Below are 22,588 nucleotides of genomic sequence, written 5' to 3' on the forward strand. Positions count from 1 at the left end.
GAAACACACCATAAAAATTAAATGGTTCCTTTTTTTTTCCCCCCTTCATACACACCTACTTTCCATCTAAGTCATCAACTTTAAACTAAGGGGTAACAAACCTAGCCAGCTTCCTTTAAGCAATATCAAGATTACTTCAAAATAATACATTACAGTGCACGTAAGGGACAGGCACCTGGCCAGACCCCATTCGCAAGTATCAGCCCCCGCCTGTGCTTAGACGACAGGAAAGGAATTTGGGAAGAACTTTTAAGTGACTGTGTACAATGGTACTGACGTTTATTTCTACTCACTGCTTTGGAACAGAAGAACAGCCCCCCCCCAAGCCCGTTTCAAGAAGGGCTACAACAGAACCCCACGTGTGGAAAGCGATAATCACCACTCTTCTTCTCCAAACCCATTTCTACCAAAATCGCCCCTTGTTCTGCTCTTCGCAGGACCAGGTCAGCACCCGGCAGCTTTCGCCGGCCTGAACACGAAGGCTGCCCCGAGACCCGCGGCTCCCGCCGGCCGAAGCAGCGGCGCGGGGCAGTGACAGGCACAGGGGGCAGGCAGCCGCCGGGCTCCAGGGCGGCACCCAGCAGCCCGACATACGCGAAGCCGCGCGCCCGCTCCGTAGCCGGCCCCCACCCCACCGCCGGAGCCCTTCCCGCCGCGAGGCGGCTACTGCCCCGCCGGACGCCGCCTCCTTGCGCCGCGAGCAGGCCGCGGCCTGGCCTGGCCTGGCCTGGCCACCGCCACGCGGCCAAGACGAACCCGAACCCTTACGCTTGGCGAGCTGCGCGCCAGCCTCGGGCAGCCCCTCCGCCGCAGTCGCCATGGCGACAGGCCCCCTGCCGCGGCGCCCACTTCCGCCTTTGACCCCGCGCGAGGCCGCAGCCCCACCCCTCGCCACCGCGGAGCATGCGCGATTGCGGGCGGGACGGTGGAGGAGAGGCGGGGGGGCGGCGGCGGGGGTCGGGGCAGGCCGCAACCGTCAGTGCTGGGCCCTGGCGTGGGTGCCAGCGCTGTGGTGGCCGTGGACTCGTCACGGCTGGATTACGCAGCAGCCGGCGCCCGGGGCAGCCGGCGCCCGGCAGCCGCCCCGCGCGTAGGTCCGGGGTCTGCCCACCGTCCCGCCTCGGCTACCGTGTGGCGCAGGTGTCTAATGGGTGACAGCTTCAGTTGCGGAAACAAGCAAGAACGAACAGCCTTCATCACAGCAGGAGGAGAAAGACAAATAGCTTGCCACGAGTAAACCGTGCCACGAGTTTACTTTTTACCAGCTGTAAAAAGAGGGATTATTTCCCTCTTTCCAGCACCGTGACTGAACCATTTATTGAAAGTGCACCAGAAGCACTTTCACACTGAAGGCCACTTTCAAGGGCTGCTGCTAGCCTGTCCCTCACAAACTCTCCAGCCTTATGTTTGAGGATGCTTTGCTTTGGCTTAGCTAGTCCACTTGCATCTGAGGGTCTTAATGCAGCTTAAAAGCAGCTCTGCTTTTGCTGATGTTGTGGTGAAGAGACAACTGCTAGCATGCTACAGTCTGTCTTGTGGTGACTGCAGCAAGCATTGTTGCTGTAGCTTCTACCGCAGTGTCTATGTGGGGTTTTTTCCGTCCATAGTGTAAGCAGCACTATATATAGGTGGTGCAGCTAAGCATCAAGTCTGTTAAAAAGATATGCGATTGCTAAGTACGGCAGAACTCAGAGGGTTGTCATCAGCAGCGCTGAGTCTAGTTGGAGGCCTGTAACTAGTGGTGTCCCCCAGGGGTCAGTACTGGGCCCAGTCTTGTTTAACTTCTTCATCAACGACCTGGATGAAGAGTTAGAATGTACCCTCAGCAAGTTTGCTGATGACACCAAACTGGGAGGAGTGGTGGATACACCAGAAGGCTGTGCTGCCATTCAGCGTGACCTGGACAGGCTGGAAAGTTGGGCAGAGAGGAACCTGATGAGGTTCAATAAGGGCAAATGCAGGGTCCTGCACCTGGGGAGGAACAACCCCATGCATCAGTACAGGCGTGGGGTGGGCCTGCTGGAGAGCAGCTCTGCGGAGAGGGACCTGGGTGCCCTGGTGGACGACAGGTTAACCATGAGCCAGCAGTGTGCCCTGGCTGCTGGGGGAAACAAAAAACAGTGCCAGAGAGCAGGACACAGAGAGATGGAGACAGACAGACCAATAGCGTGGGGCTACAGGGGGCAGAGGGACGAATTAAACACTGAGGACGGGGAGCCAGACAGAGAGAGATGGAGATTGCGGAGAACAGCGGTGGGTGCAGGAAGAAGAGGCAGGAGTTAATAAATAGGGACAGGGAGCCTCACACGGAGGGACCGAGAAAGGCAAACACAGCAGCAGGGCATAGGGCAGAGAGGAAGAACTAAAAAGGAGAAGCCTTACAGAGACGGAGCAAAAAAAATATAGGGCTGGTGAGTGCGAAAGAGGGAGAGAGAGACGGGGGCAGGGGGAGGAGATGAAGAAGAAAGGAGAGACAAAGATGGCAATGGAGCGCAGGACACACAGACAGAGAGAGAAAAAGGACAGCGAACAGCAAAAAAGGGACCAAGAAACAAAGAAAGGGTCAGATCTAGACAAAGAGACCAAGAAGGGGGTGGGGGAGGGGGTGCAGGGAAACCCCAAAACAAACCAGCAAGGGGCTAGAAAACAGAGAGAGAGAGAAAGACAAGAAAGGGCCATGAAGCAGGACAGAGAAGGAGAGAAAGGCAAAAAGGGAGAGCCGGCTGAACAGGGACGTATAGCAAGAAACGACCGGACAGGCAGCAGGACAGAGAAATAGAGACAGGGAGCCGGCTAGAGAAATTCTGGAGGGAGAAAAAGAGGGAGAGGGAGCAGGACACAAACACAGACAGAAGGCGGGAGGTACAGGGAAAGGAAAAGAAAAGGAAAAAGAAAAAAAAACAAAAAATCACAGCAGCGTGGGAGAGAGAGGGATCCAGGGGACAGCTCGGGACGCAGAAGAGGGGCGACAGGGCCCCGAGGGCCCGGCACTCACCGCAGCTCTCGCTCTCGGCGCTGCCGGGAGACTCTGCCGCTTCAGACGCTTCTCTCTCCTGCTCTCCTCCCTTCCTCTTCCGTAACTCCGGTCGCTTGGCTGTCCTCTACCTAAGAGAAAACACGCATGTCTCGCAGCTCTGACGAGATGAGGCTCCCTAGGCACGTAGCCTCGCTCGCTCGCTCCACAACCGTACCATGCTGCTGCTGGTGACACATACAGACCCTGCGGGGCACGCTGGCGGCCTGGCCTGCTGCGGGCTACCAAGAGGGAGCCTTCCTCACCCGCAGAGGCAGGCTCTCTCCTGCCTGCAGCGCCAGGCAGCTGCCAGCCTGGTGGCCTTCCATTTCTTCTTCTTCAGCCTTCTCGGGACTCTCCAGCTTCAGCCACGCCAGCCCCTGTCCGCAGCCACTCAGCGCTCTGCCTCTCCCTTTTCGCCGCCAGGACAGCGAGGCCCGGCACACGCAGCCCACACAAGCCTGGAGCGGGCGCAGCCAACGGCATCCCCAGGGCACGAACGGACAAACGCGTCCTCAGCGCGGCCCCTGCCACAGAGAAAGAAGCAGCGGCGACCGCGTTAAGGGAGACTGAGGCACGCTCGAGGGCCAGCGTGCCGCCCGCAACACGGGCCTTGGGGGAGGCCGGGGGCTCCGGGACAGGCTTCAGGGGACGTGCTGGAGCTGGCGGCGGCTGCGCGGGGCGAGCGGGGCCGGGGGAGCGCTGCCGAGCTGCGGGGGGTGCCCGCCTCCTTCCCCTCTTCCCTTCCGTCACCTCCCGCCTCCGGCCCCGGGGCTGCCCGCACCCGGCTCGCCTCCAGCGCACCAGCAGCCCGCCGCAGCGGGCGGCTCGAAGCTTCCCGTCCCACCACCCTCGCGCAGCCACCACGCACCCCCGCACCCGCCGGAGGGGAGCCCGCGCCTCACCGCTGGCCTCTCTGCTCCCCCGCCGCCCCAGCACCCGACACCCGGCCGCCGCCATGCCGCTCAGCCGCACCGCGCATGCGCCACGCGCCGACGGCGCGCCGGAGGGGCCAGTCCCTGCGCGGAGCGCCGGGCTGCAGTACCGCATTGCGGCCAGAGGGCGGCGACAGCGGGTACGGCGCGGCGCCGCCGCCCGGCTCCGGCTCCGGCACCGGGCAGCCCGCGCCGCCGCCACGGGGCGGCACCCCCGCACGGCTCCGGGCAGCGCCCTGCCGCGCGCCTCCCGCTCCGGGCAGCCCCCGACTCGCGGCTCCGACACGGCGCCGCACCCCCGCCGCACCTTGCCCCTGACACGGACCCCGCCCTCCCGGGGGCTTTTCCCCGGGACCCGCCGCTCCATCCACCCCTTCCCACACCCCGCGCTCACCTTCTCCCTCGCTGCAGCCGCATCCCACTAACACCACCTGAAAAGCCTTTGCCTCTGACCAGCAAATCCCACTCTAAAGACTAACCAAAAAATGCCTCACACAGCAGTCTGGACAAGAGTAAAACTTTGCAGCTAGGAAATGTTTTTTAATGATGTAAAATAGACATGTTTTTGTAATGCAAACTACTGAAGCGCTTGGCACGTACCTCAAATGCCCAGTGCCGGGTCCTGCACTTGTGTCACAACAACCCCATGCAATGCTACAGGCTTGGGGAAGAGTGGCTGGAAAGCTGCCTGGGGGAAAAGGACCTGGGGGTGTTGGTTGATAGCCATCTAAATATGAGGCAGCAGTGTGCCCAGGTGGCCAAGAAGGCCAGCGGCATCCTGGCTTGTAGCAGGAGCAGTGTGGCCAGCAGGAGTAGGGAAGTGATCATCCTCCTGTACTCGGCACTGGTGAGGCCGCACCTCGAGTACTCTGTTCAGTTTTGGGCCCCTCACTACAAGAAGGACATTGAGTTGCTGGAGCGTGTCCAGAGAAGGGCAACGAGGCTGGTGAGGGGTCTGGAGAACAAGTCGCATGAGGAGTGGCTGAGGGAACTGGAGGTGTTTAGTCTGGAGAAGAGGAGGCTGAGGGGGGACCTTTTCGCTCTCTACAGCTACCTGAAAGGAGGTTATAGCGAAGTGGGTGTTGGTCTCTTTCCCCGAGTAACTAGCGATAGGACGAGAGGAAATGGCCTCAAGTTGTGTCAGGGGAGGTTTAGATTGGATATTGGGAAAAATGTCTTCACCAAAGGGGTCATCAAGCACTGGAACAGGCTGCCCAGGGCAGTGGTGGAGTCCCCATCCCTGAGGGGGTTCAAAAAGCATGTAGATGTGGCACTTCAGGACATGGTTTAGCAGGCATGGTGGTGTTGGGGTGATGCTTGGACTTGATGATCTTAGACATCTTTTCCAACCTTAACGATTCTATGATTCTGTGCTGGGTATTGCACACCTCCTAATGCCTGCACCCAGTTTCAGCCTCCCAAAGCAAACTTCCAGCTCTCTCCACACAACATTTCCAACTAACAGCCAACTGCACTCCACCCTCTCAGTCTCACTCATGCAATGCAGCCCCAGGACATGACTATGCTCATGCTGCAAACCAGAGTTCATCATACATGGCCAGCTCTGCAGAGCTCCCAGCTGTGACACTCCTTCAACTGCCAGACTAGGCTTCAGCACCTGCAAAGAGAGGCCAGAAGAGTTTCTGAGAGGCCACAACAATGCACAGCCCTACCAGCAGCTCCTGCTCTCTGCATTACTTGGACAGGGTTACCCAAGAGGCAGTTACGGGTGTGTTTGGGAGCCTTGGGGCAGTCTTTGGGTCTGTTTGGGGACCAGAGGAACCTTTGGGGCAGCATCAGGGAGTGATTGGGGTCTCTGGGACAGGGCTTGGAGGGGTTTGCAGGATGGCAAAACCTGCCATTATTATTACATAAATCAGTTAGACCAAGCAAAGCAAGACAAAGACAAGTTAGGACACAGGTAAGCCATCTAGCCATCAAAAATCTTATTGTAGGTTGTTAGTGGCTGTTCCATCTAGAAAGATCAAAATAAAACTCATAAAAGGCAGATGAGACTTCATGCAGACATTGGGGTCCTGCTAGCAACGGCAAAGCTGCACTGACTCAACTACTGGTCACTGTTCTCCCTCTCCTGTGCTAGTCCGTGAATCATAGGTTATTACTCACAAGTCCAGTACAGATGCTATAAACCATCCTATGACTCCAGGCTCCTAACCGGAATCAAGCTGGGAACCTTCATGGAGGCGTTTGTGTTCTCCTTGCCACTGTGCTAACTTGTAAAGTTTTGAGGATGGCAGTCTGCAGTTCTTCATGTATAATTATGTATAGTTATTCCCTGAAGATTTAAATGCCTAGGATTAACACAATTTATAAACACACGGATACTGTTACACTAGGCTGTAAAGCCAAGCTAAGATTTCTGCAACTGCAGAAAACCTTTCTGAGTCTAAGAGTGAACCATATATATCAATGGCTACAGCTAAAGGCTATGAACTGCTACAGAGTGATGTTCTTCCGGCAGGCCGCACATCTCAAATCCTTGATCTTGCTTTAGAGTCTCCCTTGTGGCATTATAACTTTGTTAGCCAGCACTTGTCATGGAGTCATAGTGAAATCCTTCACCCTAAAAAAATATGAAACAAAGCATCCTGAGCTGTACAAGCAGATGTAAAACGTATTTGGTCCAAAGCACACATACCCAGCAACTGACTGCTCTCCACTTGCACTGAAGAAGCCACCTGTTCATGTGTTTGGCTGGCAGATTCCATTAGGAGAAAAATGGTCCACTAATCCACCTTTCAGTGTAGCTTAATGCATCTAAATTATACACAGAATAAACTAGACCGGGTGCAAATCTACAAACTACAAAAGTGTCTTTCTGCATTTCTCATGTGTTTATGTTTGACTACATGCAGACTAGACTCAAAACATTTCAGAAGACATTGGCAGACTGAGGTGGTATATAAGAGATGTAAAATTACTCACGAGCTGGAGAAAATGCTTTAAAATGAAGGACAAGTAAATCTGCTTTCAGAAAAAGACCCGGACACACAAATGCTGTACATAAAAATCTTCACGGGGAGAAAAGACTTAAGAGTAGAAGTGTGGGGGGATGGCAAGGCTCGACCGAATTGCTTGTTGTAGAAAATCCATTTTAAGCTTAGCACACGGTGTCCTTGACAGAACAAGGAATTTAACAAATCAACTCTGCGGTTAGCAAGAATGTGAAAAACAGGTTGCAGCTGGAGAAGAATGAGGGAGTATGGGCGGAGTTGACATTTAGCTGGCTAGCCAATAATGAGCTCTAACTTTGCAATATGTAGTAGCTAATTAATCACTCTATAAATTGTGTAACCAAACTGTAATAAACGAAGCTTGCTTATCACTCACATTGAGTCGGCTGCATTCTTCCGCCGCTTCTCCAGGTTCGCGACCCTCGGGGCAGGACTTAGCCGATCGCCCCGACATAGAAGGTTGTGGTGGGTTGACCTTGGCTGGTTGCCAGGTGCCCACCAAGCTGCTCTGTCATTCTCCTCCCCAGGACAGGGGGAGAAAATACAATGAAAGGCTCATGGCTTGAGATAAGAACAGGGAGATCACTCAGCAATTACCATCACAGGCAAAACAGACGTGACTTGGGGAAATTAATTTAGTTTACTGCCAATCAAAATCAGGAGGAAAATGAGAAATAAGAACAAATCTAAAAACACCTTCTCCCCACCCCTCCCTTCCCAGGCTCAACTTCACTCCTGACTTCTCCGCCTCCTCCCCCTGAGCAGTACAGGGGGACAGGTAATGTGGGCTGCAGTCAGTTCATAGTGCTTTGTCTCTGTCGCTCCTTCCTCCTCCCGCTCTTCCCCTGCTTCAGCATGGTGGGGTTCCACACATGGGAAACAGTCCTTCACAAACTTCTCCAATGTGGGTCCTTTTCACAGACCGCAGTTCCTCATGACCTGCTCCAGCATGGGTCCCTTCCACAGGCTGCAGTCCTTCAGAAAGAGACTGCTCCCATACGGGTCCCTTGCAAGGCCACAGGTCCTGCCAGAATCACAGAATGGTAGGGGTTGGAAGGGACCTCTGTGGGTCATCTAGTCCAATAAGACCTGCTCCTGTGTGGTCTCCTCTCCACAAAGCCACAGCTCCTGTCAGGAGCCTGCTGTAGCACAGGCTCTCCACAGGGTCACAGCCTCCTTTAGGCATGCCCCTGCTCTTGTGTGTGGTCCTCCACGGGCTGCAGGGTAGATATCTCCTCCACTGTGGACCTCCATGGGCTGCAGGGAGACAACATGCTTCACCATGGTCTTCACCACGGGCTGCAGGAGAATCTCTGCTCTGGTGCCTGGAGGACCTCCTCCCCCTCCTTCACTGATCTTGGTGTCTGCAGACTTGTTTCTCTCACATGCTCTCACTCCCCTCCCTCAGCTGCTGTATCACAGTGTTTTTTACCCCTTCTTAAATATGTTATCACAGAGGCGCTACCACCATTGCTGACTGGCTCAGCTTTGGCCAGCGGTGGGTCCTTGGAGCCACCTGGAACTGACTCCGTCTGACATGGGGCCAGCGTCTGGTGTATTCCCACAGAAGCGACCCTCGCAGCACCCCCACTACCAAAACCTTGCCACGTAAACCCAATAAAAGGGTGCTCTAATTTGTCAGGAAACCACCTACAAATCAGTAAAATCTGAAGCTGTAAAATTTTAATTCGAAAATGAAAATTTCACTTTCACATATTTTTATGTGAAACGATCAACCACTGCAAAAAACAATCAAAGGAAAATAGTGTATTCTCCATTATTATTGTATTCAAGTTTAGATGCCCTTCTAGAAAGCTGTACTTTAGTCACAAACAGCCAGGTTAGATGCATAAAGAAATCAGTGAAATTCCATGTCCTATGCCACAGAGATGACAAGTTTATACTGTTATACACCCAGAGAAACAAAATTTCTCATGTACAAGGATCAGTTCATTTTCCATACAAAATGCAGGAAATGCCTCCCAAACTATTCATTCCCTTTCCTAAACAAGAAACCCCTCCATCAATAAGGGCTACATTTGCAAAAATCCTTTCTAGCATCTGCCTTTCAAATGTCACAGACATTCCCATACACACACACCCCCTCCTAACTTTGTGGGAACTGGGACTTCTTGCCAACCTGTTGGAAAGAAAACCCAAATATATGGGCCAGAAATGCTTGAGCAGATACTGGCAACTAACTCCCAAGAAGGACCACATCTTAAGTCACACCTTTTACCTTTTCCTTCAGTGCATGCTAATAGCTATCTGAGGCTGTTTCCCTATTAATACAGCAGCCACTATAAATCATATTCTCATAAGCCAAACTGCCTTTGTGTTTCTGCTTAACTGACATCAATGGATAACAAAGCACGTCACAGTCAGGCCTCTGTGCTGGGAGCTGGGAACTGAAATGGTTCTGAGAATCTCACTGCACAGCTGCTCTTGTGACTTCACATGTTTGATCACCATGGACACGCACAGCTTACAAACACCACCGTTCTTCAGAGATCACAGGCTGGCTATCAGCAAATGCTGTTCAGTAAACCAGGAACAGCGAGACAGAAGAAGCTATTTTGAAAATCTGTGATGACCACAGCAGCAGAAAAGGTCAGTACTTTTTAAAAACCCTACATTTTGTATAATACCAACTTTAGCAAGGCCTATTTTTCCACAAAGATTTAGTAATTTCTCTAACATTCATACAGCTCTACAATTGCCTTTCCTCTGAAACTACACAATTAGTATTAACTCAGTTCTACTATTTGTCCGTTGTGAAACCCTTGTAGCTCTTTAAGTCTGTTTCCCGAAACACAACTGCACTGATTTCTACACAGATTCTTATGATAGAGGGGATCTTCGAATCACTTATGTCTCCCTATACCCACTCTAATTCTAATGCAGCTGCCACATTCCCAGCTTGGAACCTGTTCTGCTATTACTATACTATTAGTACATTTATTCTATTTTGTTCACTGATCTACTTGAATTTTGCATATTTTTATATAAAAAGGGCCACCAGTTGTATTAGCATACAGCAACTGTTTGTTACAAATGTTCATTAAAACCATTAGACTTATAAGACTTCTCTCCAGTTCTAAATCCTTGATTGCAGTGTTCTTTTGAATGAATAGTTTAGAAATTCAGCACACAAAGTACTAGTCACGTCTTTATTTTCCAATAATGGCTACAAGAATCATTAATACTGATGCATTTTTCCTTTAGTATCTGTTGTGGACTTAACGGTGTCTCTTCTATTGCAGGTATCTCAGCAGTTTTAAAACATAATGTTGCATGTTAAAAAAACCTGAATCCCCTCCTGAAATGAATGCTTACAAAAACCCCAGCAAATTCCTAATGTAGGATTGTAGGCATAGTGCTCACACTGTCTGAATATATATTCAAATAATTATATTACCACTTACTGTTATTTCAACAATTCCCTGCCTCACTCAGATCTCAAAAATTAAGTCTAATTACTAGGCATCCCTTTCCTATATTATCTTTTAATAACTTGATATACACAGAAGATGGATTTTTAAAAGCGCTATATAGGGCATCAACCATTATTCCATCACCTTCATGTGGTATCTCACAAATGTTACAAAACATGTCTTCTGACTTGTTTCTCAAATTCAGAAAGTGTTTAGCTATACTTACTAGTGTGAACCTGTGCCACACACAAGACGACCAACAAAAAAGATATTCTGAACTGAAAGGAAAAAGCATGGATTTCATACATGTACAGCTTCTATCTTGTTGCTGTGCTTCATCATTCATTATTCAGTAATGTTGGACCCTTCTGCAAAACAATCCTGTGCTCTGAAGGTGCATCTTACTGTGGCCTATTTCACTAGCAATGTGGTAAGACTTACCATTACTTGCACTACAGGTGTTTCTTCATCCCAGGCTCTTATCTGGGATAGCATTCTCCTGCCATGGAAACCTGAGTGTACATCTAAGAATAAGCACAGCGTTCCCTCAGCTGCTCCTCATGGGACTTGTTCTCCAGACCCCTCACCAGTCTCGTTGCCCTTCTCTGGACACTCTCCAGCAACTCAATGTCCTTCTTGTAGTGAGGGGCCCAAAACTGAACAGAGTACTCGAGGTGCGGCCTCACCAGTGCCGAGTACAGGAGGATGATCACTTCCCTACTCCTGCTGGCCACACTGCTCCTGCTACAAGCCAGGATGCCGCTGGCCTTCTTGGCCACCTGGGCACACTGCTGCCTCATATTTAGATGGCTATCAACCAACACCCCCAGGTCCTCTTCCCCCAGGCAGCTTTCCAGCCACTCTTCCCCAAGCCTGTAGCATTGCATGGGGTTGTTGTGACACAAGTGCAGGACCCGGCACCTGGCATTGTTGCACCTTACACAAGTAGCCTTGGCACATCGATCCAGCCTGTCCCGATCCCTCTGTAGACCCTTCCTAACCTCAAGCAGATCAACACTCCCCTCCAGCTTGGTGTCATCTGCAAACTTACGGAGGGTGCACTCGATTCCTTTGTCCAGATCATTGACAAAGATATTAAACAGAACTGGCCCCACTACTGAGCCCTGGGGAACACCACTTGTTACTGGCCACCAGCTGGATTTAACTCCATTCACCACAACTCCTTGGGCCCAGCCATCCAGCCATTTTTTCACCCTGCGAAGAGTATACCTGTCCAAGTCATTGCAGCCGCTTTCGCCAGGAGGATGCTGTGGGAAATGGTGTCAAAGGCTTTGCTAAGGTCTAGGTAGACAACATCCATAGCTTTTCTCTCACCTACTAAGTGGGTTACCTTGTCATAGAAGCAGATCAGGCTAGTCAAGCAGGAACCTACCTTTCATAAACCCATGTTGACTGGGCCTGATCACCTGGTTGTCCTGTACATGCCATGTCATGGCACTCAAGGTGAGCTGCTCCCCCAGCACTGAGATCAGACTGACAGGCCTGTAGTTCCCCGGATCCTCCTTCCAGCCCTTCTTGTAGACAGGCATCACATTTGCTAACTTCCAGTCAGCTGGGACCTCCCCAGTTAGCCAATACTGCTGATAAATGATGGAATGTGGTTTGGTGAACACTTCTGCCAGTTCCCTCAGTACCCCTGGGCGGATCCCATCCGGCTCCATAGACCTGTGTGTGTCTAAGTGGTGTAGCAGGTCACTACCCATTTCCTCCTGGATTACGCGGGCTTCATTCTGCTCCCTGTCCATGTCTTCCAGCTCAAGAGTCTAGGTACCCAGAGAACAACTGGTCTTACTGTTAAAGACTGAGGCAAAGAAGGCATTAAGTACCTCAGCCTCTTCCTCATCCTTTGACACTATGCTTCCCCTCGCATCCAATAAAGGATGGAGATTCTCCTTAGCCCTCCCTTTATTGCACATGTATTTATAGAAACATTTTTTATTGTCTTATGGCAGTAGCCAGATTAAGTTCTAACTGGGCTTTGGCCCTTCTAATTTTCTCCCTGCATAACCTCATAACATCCTTGTAGTCCTCCTGAGTTTCCTGCCCCTTCTTCCAAAGTTCATAAACTCTCCGTTTTTTCCTGAGTTCCAGTCAAACTCTCTGTTTAGCCACGCCAGCCTTCCTCCCACCTGGCTCATCTTTTGGTGCATGGGGACGGCCTGTTCCTGCACCTTTAAGATTTCCTTCTTAAAGAATGTCCAGCCTTCCTGGACTCCTTTGCGCTTCAGGACTGCCTCCCAACAGTCTCTGTCAACCAGACTCCTAAACAGGCCAAAGTTTGCCCTCCGGAAGTCCAAGGTGGCAGTTCTGCTAACCCCCTCCTTACTTCTCCAAGAACTGAAAACTCATTTCATGATCATTATGTGCCCAGGATGGCCTCCAACCATCACATCACCCACAAGTCTTTCTCTGTTGGCAAACAACATGCCCAGTGGGGCGCCTTCCCTAGTTGCCTCAGTCACCAGGTCTGTCAGGAAGTTATCTTCCACACGCTCCAGGGACATCCTAAACTGTTTCCTCTCTGCTGTGTTGTATTTCCAGCAGACATCTGGTAAGTTGAAGTCCCCCACAAGAACAAGGGCTAGCAATTGTGAGACTCCTCCCAGCTGCTTGCAGAATATTTTGTCAGCCTCTTCATCCTGGTTGGGTGGTCTACAACAGACTCCCACCACAATATCTGCCTTGTTGGCCTTCCTCCCGATTCTCACTCAACCCAATCATCACCATCATTAAGCTCTAGACAGTCAAAACACTCTGTAATACACAGGGCTACCCCACTGCCTCACCCTCCTTGTCTATCCTTTATGACAAGTTTATAGCCATCTATTGCAGCACTCCACTTGTGCAAGCCATCCCACCATGTTTCCATGACTGCAACTACATCAGTTTTCCCGCTGCACAATGGCTTCCAGCTCCTCCTGTTTGTTGTCCACGCTGCATGCATTCATATAGGTGCACTTCAGTTGGGCTACTGATCCCACCACCTTTTTGGGGGAAGAAGACCTAATTCTTATGTCACCATTCTCAGGTGCTTCCATGGTTTCTAACACATCAATAACCCTATGTTTTTGCTGCCACAGGGATGTCAATCCCCTACATCCACTGAGACAGCAGACCAAAGGACCTCACCAGCACACCGTCCCTCAAACATTGGCATGCTGGCCTCAGGCTTATCTCTAGTGAGCCTGGTTTTATCCTTTTCCCTATCCAAATCTAGTTTAAAGCTCCTTCAGTGAGCCCTGCTAACTCCTGTGCAAAGATCCTCTTCCCCCTTTGAGGCAGGTGTACCCCATCAGTTGCCAGCAGGCCTGATGATCAAAATGATCAAAAAAACCAAAATTCTGCTGGTGACATCAGGCTTGGAGCCAGGTATTGATCTACTGGCTCTTCCTATTTCTTCTCTCATCATTCCCTGCAACTGGAAGGATAGAAGGGAATTCAGTGGTGCCCAGTGACAGGACTAGAGGCAATAGGCACAAACTGAAACACAGAAGGTTACATCTGACCATCAGGAAATAGTTTTTTACCCTCACACAGGGTTCTTGGGCACTGGAACAAGTCACCCAGAAACGTTGTGGAGTTTCCCTCGTTGAAGATACTTAAAAGCTGTCTGGACATGATCCATGCCTGCTCTAGGTGGCCCTGCTTGAGCAGATGGGTTGGACCAGGTGACCTCCAGAGGTCTCTTCCAACCTCAACCACTCTGTGATTCTGTGAACTTAACACCAGACAGACATGATCTTGCAATCCCTCATACTACAAAATTACAGCGAGCTTTCCAAACAGTTCTTCCACACCAGTATTAAAAAGCTCCACCAAGCACTGCTGAAGTTGTAAAGGAAGCAGCAGGCCACAAGAATGCGGTTAACACTGCAAACACTAGCAAGAAGCCAGTTCCTGAGGGTTTATAACTTTATGGTAAGCCAGTAAAAGGACAATACGATCTCTATCCTGCAAAAGCACAGGCTTGGCTGAAGCTTCTGTGTATGTCTTCATTCCCTTGGTAGGGCTGCGAAACCCAGAGGAACTGGTGAGAAAGCTATCAGCCACAGTACCCATGCATACTCTAATAGTCACTGAGGACGTACGTTTTAGGGCAAGAGTGTCAGCCTGTACTACATGTAGAGTGTCAGGATTCTGGAAAATTCAGGTGTTGTATGCTTGGGTAGCATTCAAGGGTGCTTTTTTTAGCCTCCATCAAAGCACTGGTTAATGAGGGATAGAATGGATTGGGCCAAAGTCTAGGCCCACACTGTTATCTCAGGAGACAGAAAGAGCATGCCAGGTGAAGCAGCCTCATCAGCCCACATTCACTACAGTAAAGGAAAGAGCTATGATCCCATCTTCTACTACTACTGCATTGGTTTGACCCGTTATGTAAAGCATGGGTGGATCCAAGGAAATCCTCTATGACCAGCTTTCTGTCTAGGTCTCTACCCATGGAACATCAGAGGCCTCAACTCAGATCAAGTGACTGAGGGAGCATGTAGGTCTCCGTGTCTCAAGATGCTGGGAGTGTCTCGTGCCTCTTGCTCTTGCTGTGGCTGGGGCAGGGGAAGATGGTCTCCCTGCCAGCAAGAGGCGTGCAGTCATGGAGGATCTGTGTTGCCGAAAGAACTGCAGGAGGAGGTTGGCAGATTGCAGCATCAGAGAGAACAAGAAAGAGACTGACTGGATCTTCTGAGACCCTGCAGCTTCAAGTGCCCAAATCCCCAGCTGTATTTAGTCTGAGCTTATCTGGCTGGGAAATGCACACTCCCATGATGACAAGCCAGGAATCCTGTGTACTGCAGCAGCAGGAAGAAGGTGCCTGCTCCACCTGCAGTTCTACAATTACAGAACAGGTTGAGTGCTCTGGAAGCAGACAAGGGTCTGGGAATTCTCTCCCACGAAGCATCTGAGCTGACTGAGCCTGAGCCACACAGCAGCAGCAGGAGGAAGCAGCAAGTGACTGCAGTGGGAAGAGGCTCCCTCCCGTGGGGGATGGAGGCCCCCATCGGCCTACCTGACCTGCTGTCTAGGGAGGTTTGCCACTCCTCGGGAGCTCAGCTCCAAGATATCGTGGAGAGGCTGCCAAATCTTGTCTATTCCCCCAGACTATTATGCCCTGCTGCTTTTCCACATGGGCAACAATTATATTGTCAGTGGAGATCTGGAGCCTATCAAGCAAGACTACATGGCTCTAGGGACAAGGGTCAACAGGATGGGGGAGTCATGTGTTTTTCTCCTCTGTCTTGCTGGTGAGGGGGAAGTGCTTGAGTAGAAGTGGACTTATCCTCTGGGTCAACATCTGGCTGCGCAGCTGGTGTGGAGAATATTTTTTATGACCACAAGAACCTCTTTGAAGATCAAGAACTCATAGGAAGAGACAGGATATATAATACAAAGCAGGCAAAAGCATCCTCGCCAACAGACTGGTGGCAGTCTGTTCTCCTCTGCTGAGAACTTTAAACTAGGAACAAAGCAGGAAAGATGATGAACAACAATCAGATGAGGAAGTGGTGGACTAAGTCTGCAAGCAAAAGGTGCAGGGCGGACAGGAGAGACCTTGTAGTCAACAATTCAGTGCTGAAGGGGGACCACCTCAGACATACGGACATAAATACAGGAGTACATACAGGACAGCATGATGGAGGAAGCTCTCTCATCTTTTCTAGGAAATCAGCACAGCTGGGTAGCTCTCTGAAGTTCCTCCACATTACTGCATGGAGCATGGGGGACAAATGAGAAAATAAAGAGCATGTGTGCATCTGCAGATGTAAATCTCATTGAGATTTGGCGGTAAAGACACAGCGGGTTACCTTACAAGATCAGACTGCTGCTATGGATGGATACGAGCTCCAGGAGTGGGAAATGCCCTTCATGTGAGAGAGCAGCAGGAATGCATGGAGCTCTGCCCTTAAGTAGATGATGAGGGAGTTGAGAGTTTACGGGTTAGGATTAGAGGGCAGACCAATGTGAGTAATCTTGTGGTGGGTGTCTGGCACAGACTGCCTGATTAGGGGAAAGTAGAGAGGTTTCTGTAGTTCACTGATGATAAATTCCTGGCACAGGTGATTAAGGAGATAACAAGGAGAAGCACTCTCCTGGACCTAACACTTACAAACAAGGAAGTACTTGTTTGGGATGTGAAGGATGGGGATAGACTTGGCTGCAGTAACCACAAGATGATGGAGTTCAGGATTCTGAGAAAAGGAACAATTAAATAGTAGGATCACAATCCTGGACTTCAGGATACTAGAGTCTGAGCTATTCAGGGATCTGCTTGGGAGAATCCCATGGGACATGGTCCTGGAGAGGAGTCCAGGAGAGCTGGTTGGTTTTCAAGGAGCACCTCCTCCAGTCTCAAGAATGGTCCATCCCAATAAGCAGGAAGTCAAACAAGGGTGGCAGAAGGCCTACACCAAAGACCAAGATGGTCCTTACAAAACTCAAATGTAAAAATGAAACATACAAAAGGTAGAAGCAGGATCATGCAGCCCAGGAGGAATACAAAGACACGGTCCAAGCATGCAGGAATGGTGTCAAGAAAACCAAAGCCCATCTGGAATTGAATACGGCAAGGGATGTGAATGGCAACAAGAAGGGCTTCTACAGGTGTATGAGCAGCAAAAAGGTGACTGGGGAAACATGGCCTCTTAGCTGAAAGGGGCAGGGGACCTAGTGACAAAGGATGCCAAAAAGCCTGAGCTACTCAATGCATTCTTTGCATTGGTCTTTACTGGTAAGACTGACCTTCCAGAATCTCAGGTCCCTGAGGGCAGAGAGAAAGTCTGGAGCAAGGAAGACTTGCCCTCAATGGAGGAGGATCAGGCTAGGGAACATTTAAACCAAACAGACATACACAATTCTATTAGACCTGACAGAATGAACAGGATGAAAGAAAAAGTTTTTTACTACAAGGGTGGTCAAACACTCAGAAGGAACAGGTTGCCCAGGGGGTTGTGGAGTCTCCATCCATGAAGATATTCAAAACCTCACTGGACATAGTCTTAAGCAACCTGCTCTGGTTAACTCTGCTTTGAGCAAGGGGATGGACTAGACAATCTCCTGACATCCCGTCCAGCCTCAACTATTTGGTGGTCCTGCGAATCGTTCCTGTCAGTGGTGAACGAGTAACACAGACTGACTGGGATGTATGAGAACAGAATTCTTAGTGCATAGTGTGAAGTGGTGTCTATTTGTACACAATGCAGACTAACTGAAGCAGCATGCATGCTAGAAAGGCATTTCCAGTCAAGGACAAAAGAATGTGGCACAGTGCTTCCAGGCAAACCACACCTGCTGCCCCCCAGTATGGTCGTGACCTGCCCACCCAGAAAGTCCCTGAAACCTTGAGAGTTTAAAAATAAAACCAGGTCACTGTATTTGACTTGCTATGCAGTGCTTTTTCACATACCTGCCACAGGCAATAAATCCATAGTCTATTCCAGAAACACAAATAGATTATCTATGATAATATTGTGCTTTGCAATCATTTGACCAGTATAAATAGGAAATGACACAGGCAGAAAGAGAAACCTCTCATTCTGCCTTAATTAAACTGTATTTATTAAAAAACTGTTATCTTCTCAGCGAGACACCAAGACAGAACAACTAATAGCACAGAAAACATAGGCATCAGCTTGGATACCGATGTACTCCGATAGGGCTGTAACATCTTTCTCCTAATAGAGTAAAGCATTCTGCCTTAATAAGGCCAAAACACCAAAGTAAATTTCAGGTTACTCACCTGTAACAAAACCAAAATAGAACACAGCTAAAGCAGCCCAGATGAATAATCTCCAAATGAATAATCCAGCATGGTCTCAACACATGCTGAATTGATGTTCAGCTCATAATGTCCTGCATCTATCTCTCACCCACCATCTCCGAGGGAAGAATGCAGTCCTAGGCAACTGGGAAGATCACATCTGCATGGCACATTCAACATTCCATCAAAATCCATGGCACCCATTCCGTGGCTGGATCTGGGAGGATATTTCGTTAGCCCCTATCCCCTTTATGGCCATTGTTTCACTCTCTCTGTATTCATAAATATTTAGTTATCTGTGTCATATCTCAAATGACATTGTAGTTAAGATGATGTCCAAGAAGATACGAGTTTATGTTACCTCAGGCAGTGTAAGGGTAAGCATGTGGTCACTCTCCAAAGTGAGTAAATAACTTGATTGATCATTCAAGCCCTAGGATAAAACTGGTTGCAACATTTCCTTTTCTGCTCTCATTTCGTAAGACAATACTGACTTAACTTTCTAAATGCAGCAAAAGGATGCAGCTGTCTCTTCAAATACAAATACAGGAATCTAACTTTGATGGACAGGGCTTAATCTGTGCTACTGTCCATAACATTTTCTACAGCTAGCTTCCAGTTCCGCATGATGACTTAGCAGTTATATTTTAGAATTTGCTTTACGAATTTGTAAGTTTCAGGCATGCCTCTATTAGCACTTCAGTACTTGCCCTTGAAGTTTTACGGACAAGATCTACTGCCTACAGAAAGACAGTACACAATGTACAGCCATGCTAATTCACCAATGGAACTTGACTTTGTACTCCGAACTACAGAAATAATACAACATTATACAACAAAAAAATAACTCTTAAGAAGATGTGTATTTGTAGATTAGCAGAACTACTACTTCGCAGTTAACCAGGAGTGTAAAAATGCAAATACACATATGTGCATGTGTGCTTCAACTCAAGATATATGCCAGACATGAAAAATTTTAGGTCAAACATTTCAGCTGCCAGAATAATCAGTTGAAAATGTAAGAACGTAAGAGGGCATGACTGGGGAAAAAAGCAACAGTCATACATGTGGCATAATGCTCACTTAGAATTTGTAATTTTTCATTCTGTTACAGTTTGCCAGTGTTTGATACCCTTAGTGTGGAATATGGCATCCAAGACAAAGCAGATGAAACAAGACACCATGCGTGCTGGGAAAAATAATCAAGGAGTAAGAACTGACAATGGAGATCTATCCAAAGAAATAAGTGACATGGAAATACTTGTCAAAGCGAAGAAATCGTACTTGCAGAAGGAATACAAGATTCTAACTGAACATATGAACACATACATGGGAAGAGTGGAGCATTTCCTGCAGGAAAATAAATTCCTAGAAAAGAAAGCCAAACAGAATCAGGAAGAGAGCAACGCTTACCTCTCTTACATAAGAAAACACAGCCAGAGGTGCCAGAATCTGATAATAACATTAAATGACCAGAATCACACTGATCTGTCTCAAGTCCGGATGCAGAAAGAGAAGCTAATCGCACAGTACGCAGAAAAAGAGAAGGAGGTAAGGAGCAGTCTGATGAATATGGAGACAAAGTATGCTCTTATGAACAAGGAGGTTGAAGACCTGCAGCCTTTCAAAGATCCATCTGTCCAACTGGAACAGATGAAAAAGATTAAAGAGCTGGAGAAGGAATTGTTGGTCACAAAGATACAGCATTCAAATGAAATGCACAAAATCAAGAGCAGATTTCTGCAGGCCAAGACTGACTGTGAGATGGACTTTCATAAGAAGATCCAGGTTCTCACCAAGAGAGCAGAAGAAGCAGCGGTACAGTCTCTAATTCAGCATATCAAACAAGTAAAAGCAGAGAATTGTCATCTGCGCCAGGAATTGCTCAGACTCATCCAATACTCAAAAATCCTTAAAGAAACTAAAATTCAACTGAGAGACCAGCAGGAGCAGCTTCTTCGGGAGAACCAATGCATTCAGGACATGGCACACATGTGTCACTGGTTACACCACCATGAGGCACACAATACAAATGGCAAAACCTACAGCTCTCGCAGCCCGTTCTGATGTGTCCATTAATCTAAAAAAACACTTCTCCACTCCTCACTCATGCTAATGTATCAGTAGACATAGCTGGACTGTGAGATTTGCCACTATTAGTTAGGTAACAGAGTATACAGAAGTAAATGTTCTGTGGGTGGCTGAAAGGACTGATTTACATAGCTCATGCTCAGCCTGCAATCCAGACAACAGATCTTAAAAGTAACCTCAGCTTTAACTTTCATGACATCTGTAATAAGACATTTGAAACGGCAATCCCCTCACATCCCAGAATAATGACATTTTCTCTTTGAGATCAGACTTTGATGTTTCATTAATTAGCAATTTTCCATAGGCAAATTATATTCTTAGACATAGTGAGTCAATCTCTGTGTTACTTTTCACTGCAAACTACATCTACTGATACTATAGTAAGAACCAACATAGACTAGCTCTTACCTTCTGCAATATTCATTTTCCCAAATCTTCCACATGGCAAAGACTTTATTTTACCTTCTGCAAAGGAGAGAAAATAAATATGCAAAAACCCAAATCCTTTAAACAATATAAGCAGCTGAGGTATTTGGCCCTTGCTCACAGCTATCAATAAAATATATTCACTGAATATATTCATATCAATTTTTATTTTCTTCTCCTTGTCTTGCTTTAGTGTTTCACCTGAGAAGCAAGAGGAAAAGAGTTCGGTGTCTAATAGACCGCAGATACATTCACTTTATAAGTTGAATGCTTCTGGATTTCGATTACCTCACCAACGACACCAGAGGTCACCCTTACTCTAGGTTACATTGACACAGGGATATTTCATACAGAAACACACCTCAGTTGAGATTGGAAGAGACCTCAAAGAAGGGTCACCTGGAGCAGGGCCACTTTCAGTGGCTTCTGAGTATCTCAAAGGACAGAGACTCCACAGCCTCTCTGTGCAGCCTGTTCCAGTGTTTGACCACACTCACAGTGAAAAAGTTTTTTCTTATATTTAAACAGAACATCAATTCCACACAAATTTCAATTTCAGAACAGCTTGGCTCTGTCTTCCCCCCCTGCTCCACCTGATATTTAAACACATTAGTAAGATCCCCTGAGCCTTCTCCAGGCTAAACAATCCCAGCTCTCAGCCTCTTCAAGTATCACAGATACTCCAAGTCTTAATCATCTTTTTGGCCCTTTGCTGGACACAACCCTGTATGCCCACATCTGTCTTACACTAGGGAGTGCAGAGCTGTACAATATAGTCTAGGTGTGGTCTCTCACTGCTGAGGACCACCTCCCTCAAACAGCTGGCAAGGCTCTGCCTAGTGCAGCCCACGATGATGCTTGCCCCTTTGCTGCAAGAGTACATTTGCTGGCTCATGGTCAACCTGGTGTCCACTAAGACCTCCAGGTCCTTTCCTGGCCTGATAGCTGCCAGCATGTACTGCTACATGGGATTATTCCTCCCCAGGTACAGAACTTTGCATTTTCAGGGATCAAGTTCACAAGGCTCCTGTTGGCCCATTTCTCCAGCCTGACAGGGTCCCTCTGAACAGCAGCACGATCATCTGCTCTATCAACCACTCCTCCCTGCTTTGCATAATCTGCAAATGTGCTAAGGCTGTACTCCAGCCCACCATTCAGCTGATTAATGAAGAGTCTAAACAGTACTGGCACGTGTACTGACCCCTTGGGTACACCACTCATGACTGACCTCCAGCTGGACTTCACGTCACTGATGACAAACCTTTGGTTCCTGCAGTCCAGCAAGTTTTCAGTCTGTCTAACCCTGCACTTAACCAGTCTGTACTTACTCAGTTTATCAAGGAGGATGTTATGGGAATCAGCGTCTGCCAGAGCATACAGCTAGCAAGGAAAGATCTGCTTTGCAGGCACTAGCAGTAAGCTGCTAGATTTAAAAAAAAAAAAAGTAGGAATATTTTTTACAGCACATTCGAAAAATACCAGGTGCCGAGAGCAATGTCTGACATACCCCGCTGACCCAGTGCCTTCCGTTGAAGTGCGTCAGATGAGGGCACAGGATGCGCTACGCTGGAGAAGTCCTATACTCGGCCTGCGCCACTCCCCCGCCGCACCGCTGGCAGCGGAGCGCGTCACCGCAGCCACAGCCCGCCGCCGCCCGAAGGCAGTCGCCCGGTGGCAGCGGCGGCAGCGCGGGGCTCCCCCAGCAGCCGTCCGCTCCGCCAGCCAGCACGGCCGAGCCCACAGCAGCACCTCCGGCCGCGCAGCGGAGCGCCCGGCGGGGAGAGAAGGAAAAGGGAAGGCGGAGGCGGTAACACCACGCCTCAGGCCCCGCAAACGGCACCACGGCCCTAGCAGCCGCTATGTGCGGCGCACCTACCGTCGCGCCGTGCGCCTGCGCGGCCTTGAGCCGCTGTGCGCATGCGCTGTGCCGCGCGGCTGTT

At 49.1% G+C, this 22,588-nt stretch overlaps 2 protein-coding genes across 9 annotated transcripts in view; one reads left to right on the forward strand and one right to left on the reverse strand.

Moving 5' to 3' along the window:
- LOC104327981 (biogenesis of lysosome-related organelles complex 1 subunit 2) overlaps positions 1-22,514 on the reverse strand; it is a 34,661-nt gene extending 12,147 nt beyond the window's left edge. For 2 of the 8 annotated variants that reach the window (XR_012763358.1, XR_012763357.1), the window contains exon 1: positions 769-1,029. Coding sequence is in view for 2 of the 8 variants with exons in the window: in XM_075415346.1 (XP_075271461.1) it covers positions 769-820 (52 nt within the window). In the remaining 6 variants the exon portion in view is untranslated. Of the gene's footprint in view, positions 1-768; positions 1,030-2,995; positions 3,106-3,191; positions 3,541-3,918; positions 3,986-20,630; positions 20,688-22,155 lie in introns of those variants that run through there. The other 6 variants (XM_075415348.1, XM_075415349.1, XM_075415350.1 and 3 more) reach the window with 6 other exon arrangements.
- On the forward strand, positions 9,422-20,888 carry CCDC166 (coiled-coil domain containing 166). The gene is made up of 2 exons (XM_009939381.2): positions 9,422-9,533; positions 19,246-20,888. The coding sequence occupies exon 2, from the start codon at positions 19,278-19,280 to the stop codon at positions 20,196-20,198; it is 921 nt and encodes a 306-aa protein (XP_009937683.2). The 5' UTR covers positions 9,422-9,533; positions 19,246-19,277; the 3' UTR covers positions 20,199-20,888.
- Positions 22,515-22,588: the final 74 nt, after the last annotated feature.

The sequence above is a fragment of the Opisthocomus hoazin genome, chromosome 3 (genome assembly GCF_030867145.1).
Source record: "Opisthocomus hoazin isolate bOpiHoa1 chromosome 3, bOpiHoa1.hap1, whole genome shotgun sequence".
NCBI classification, from domain to species: domain Eukaryota; kingdom Metazoa; phylum Chordata; class Aves; order Opisthocomiformes; family Opisthocomidae; genus Opisthocomus; species Opisthocomus hoazin.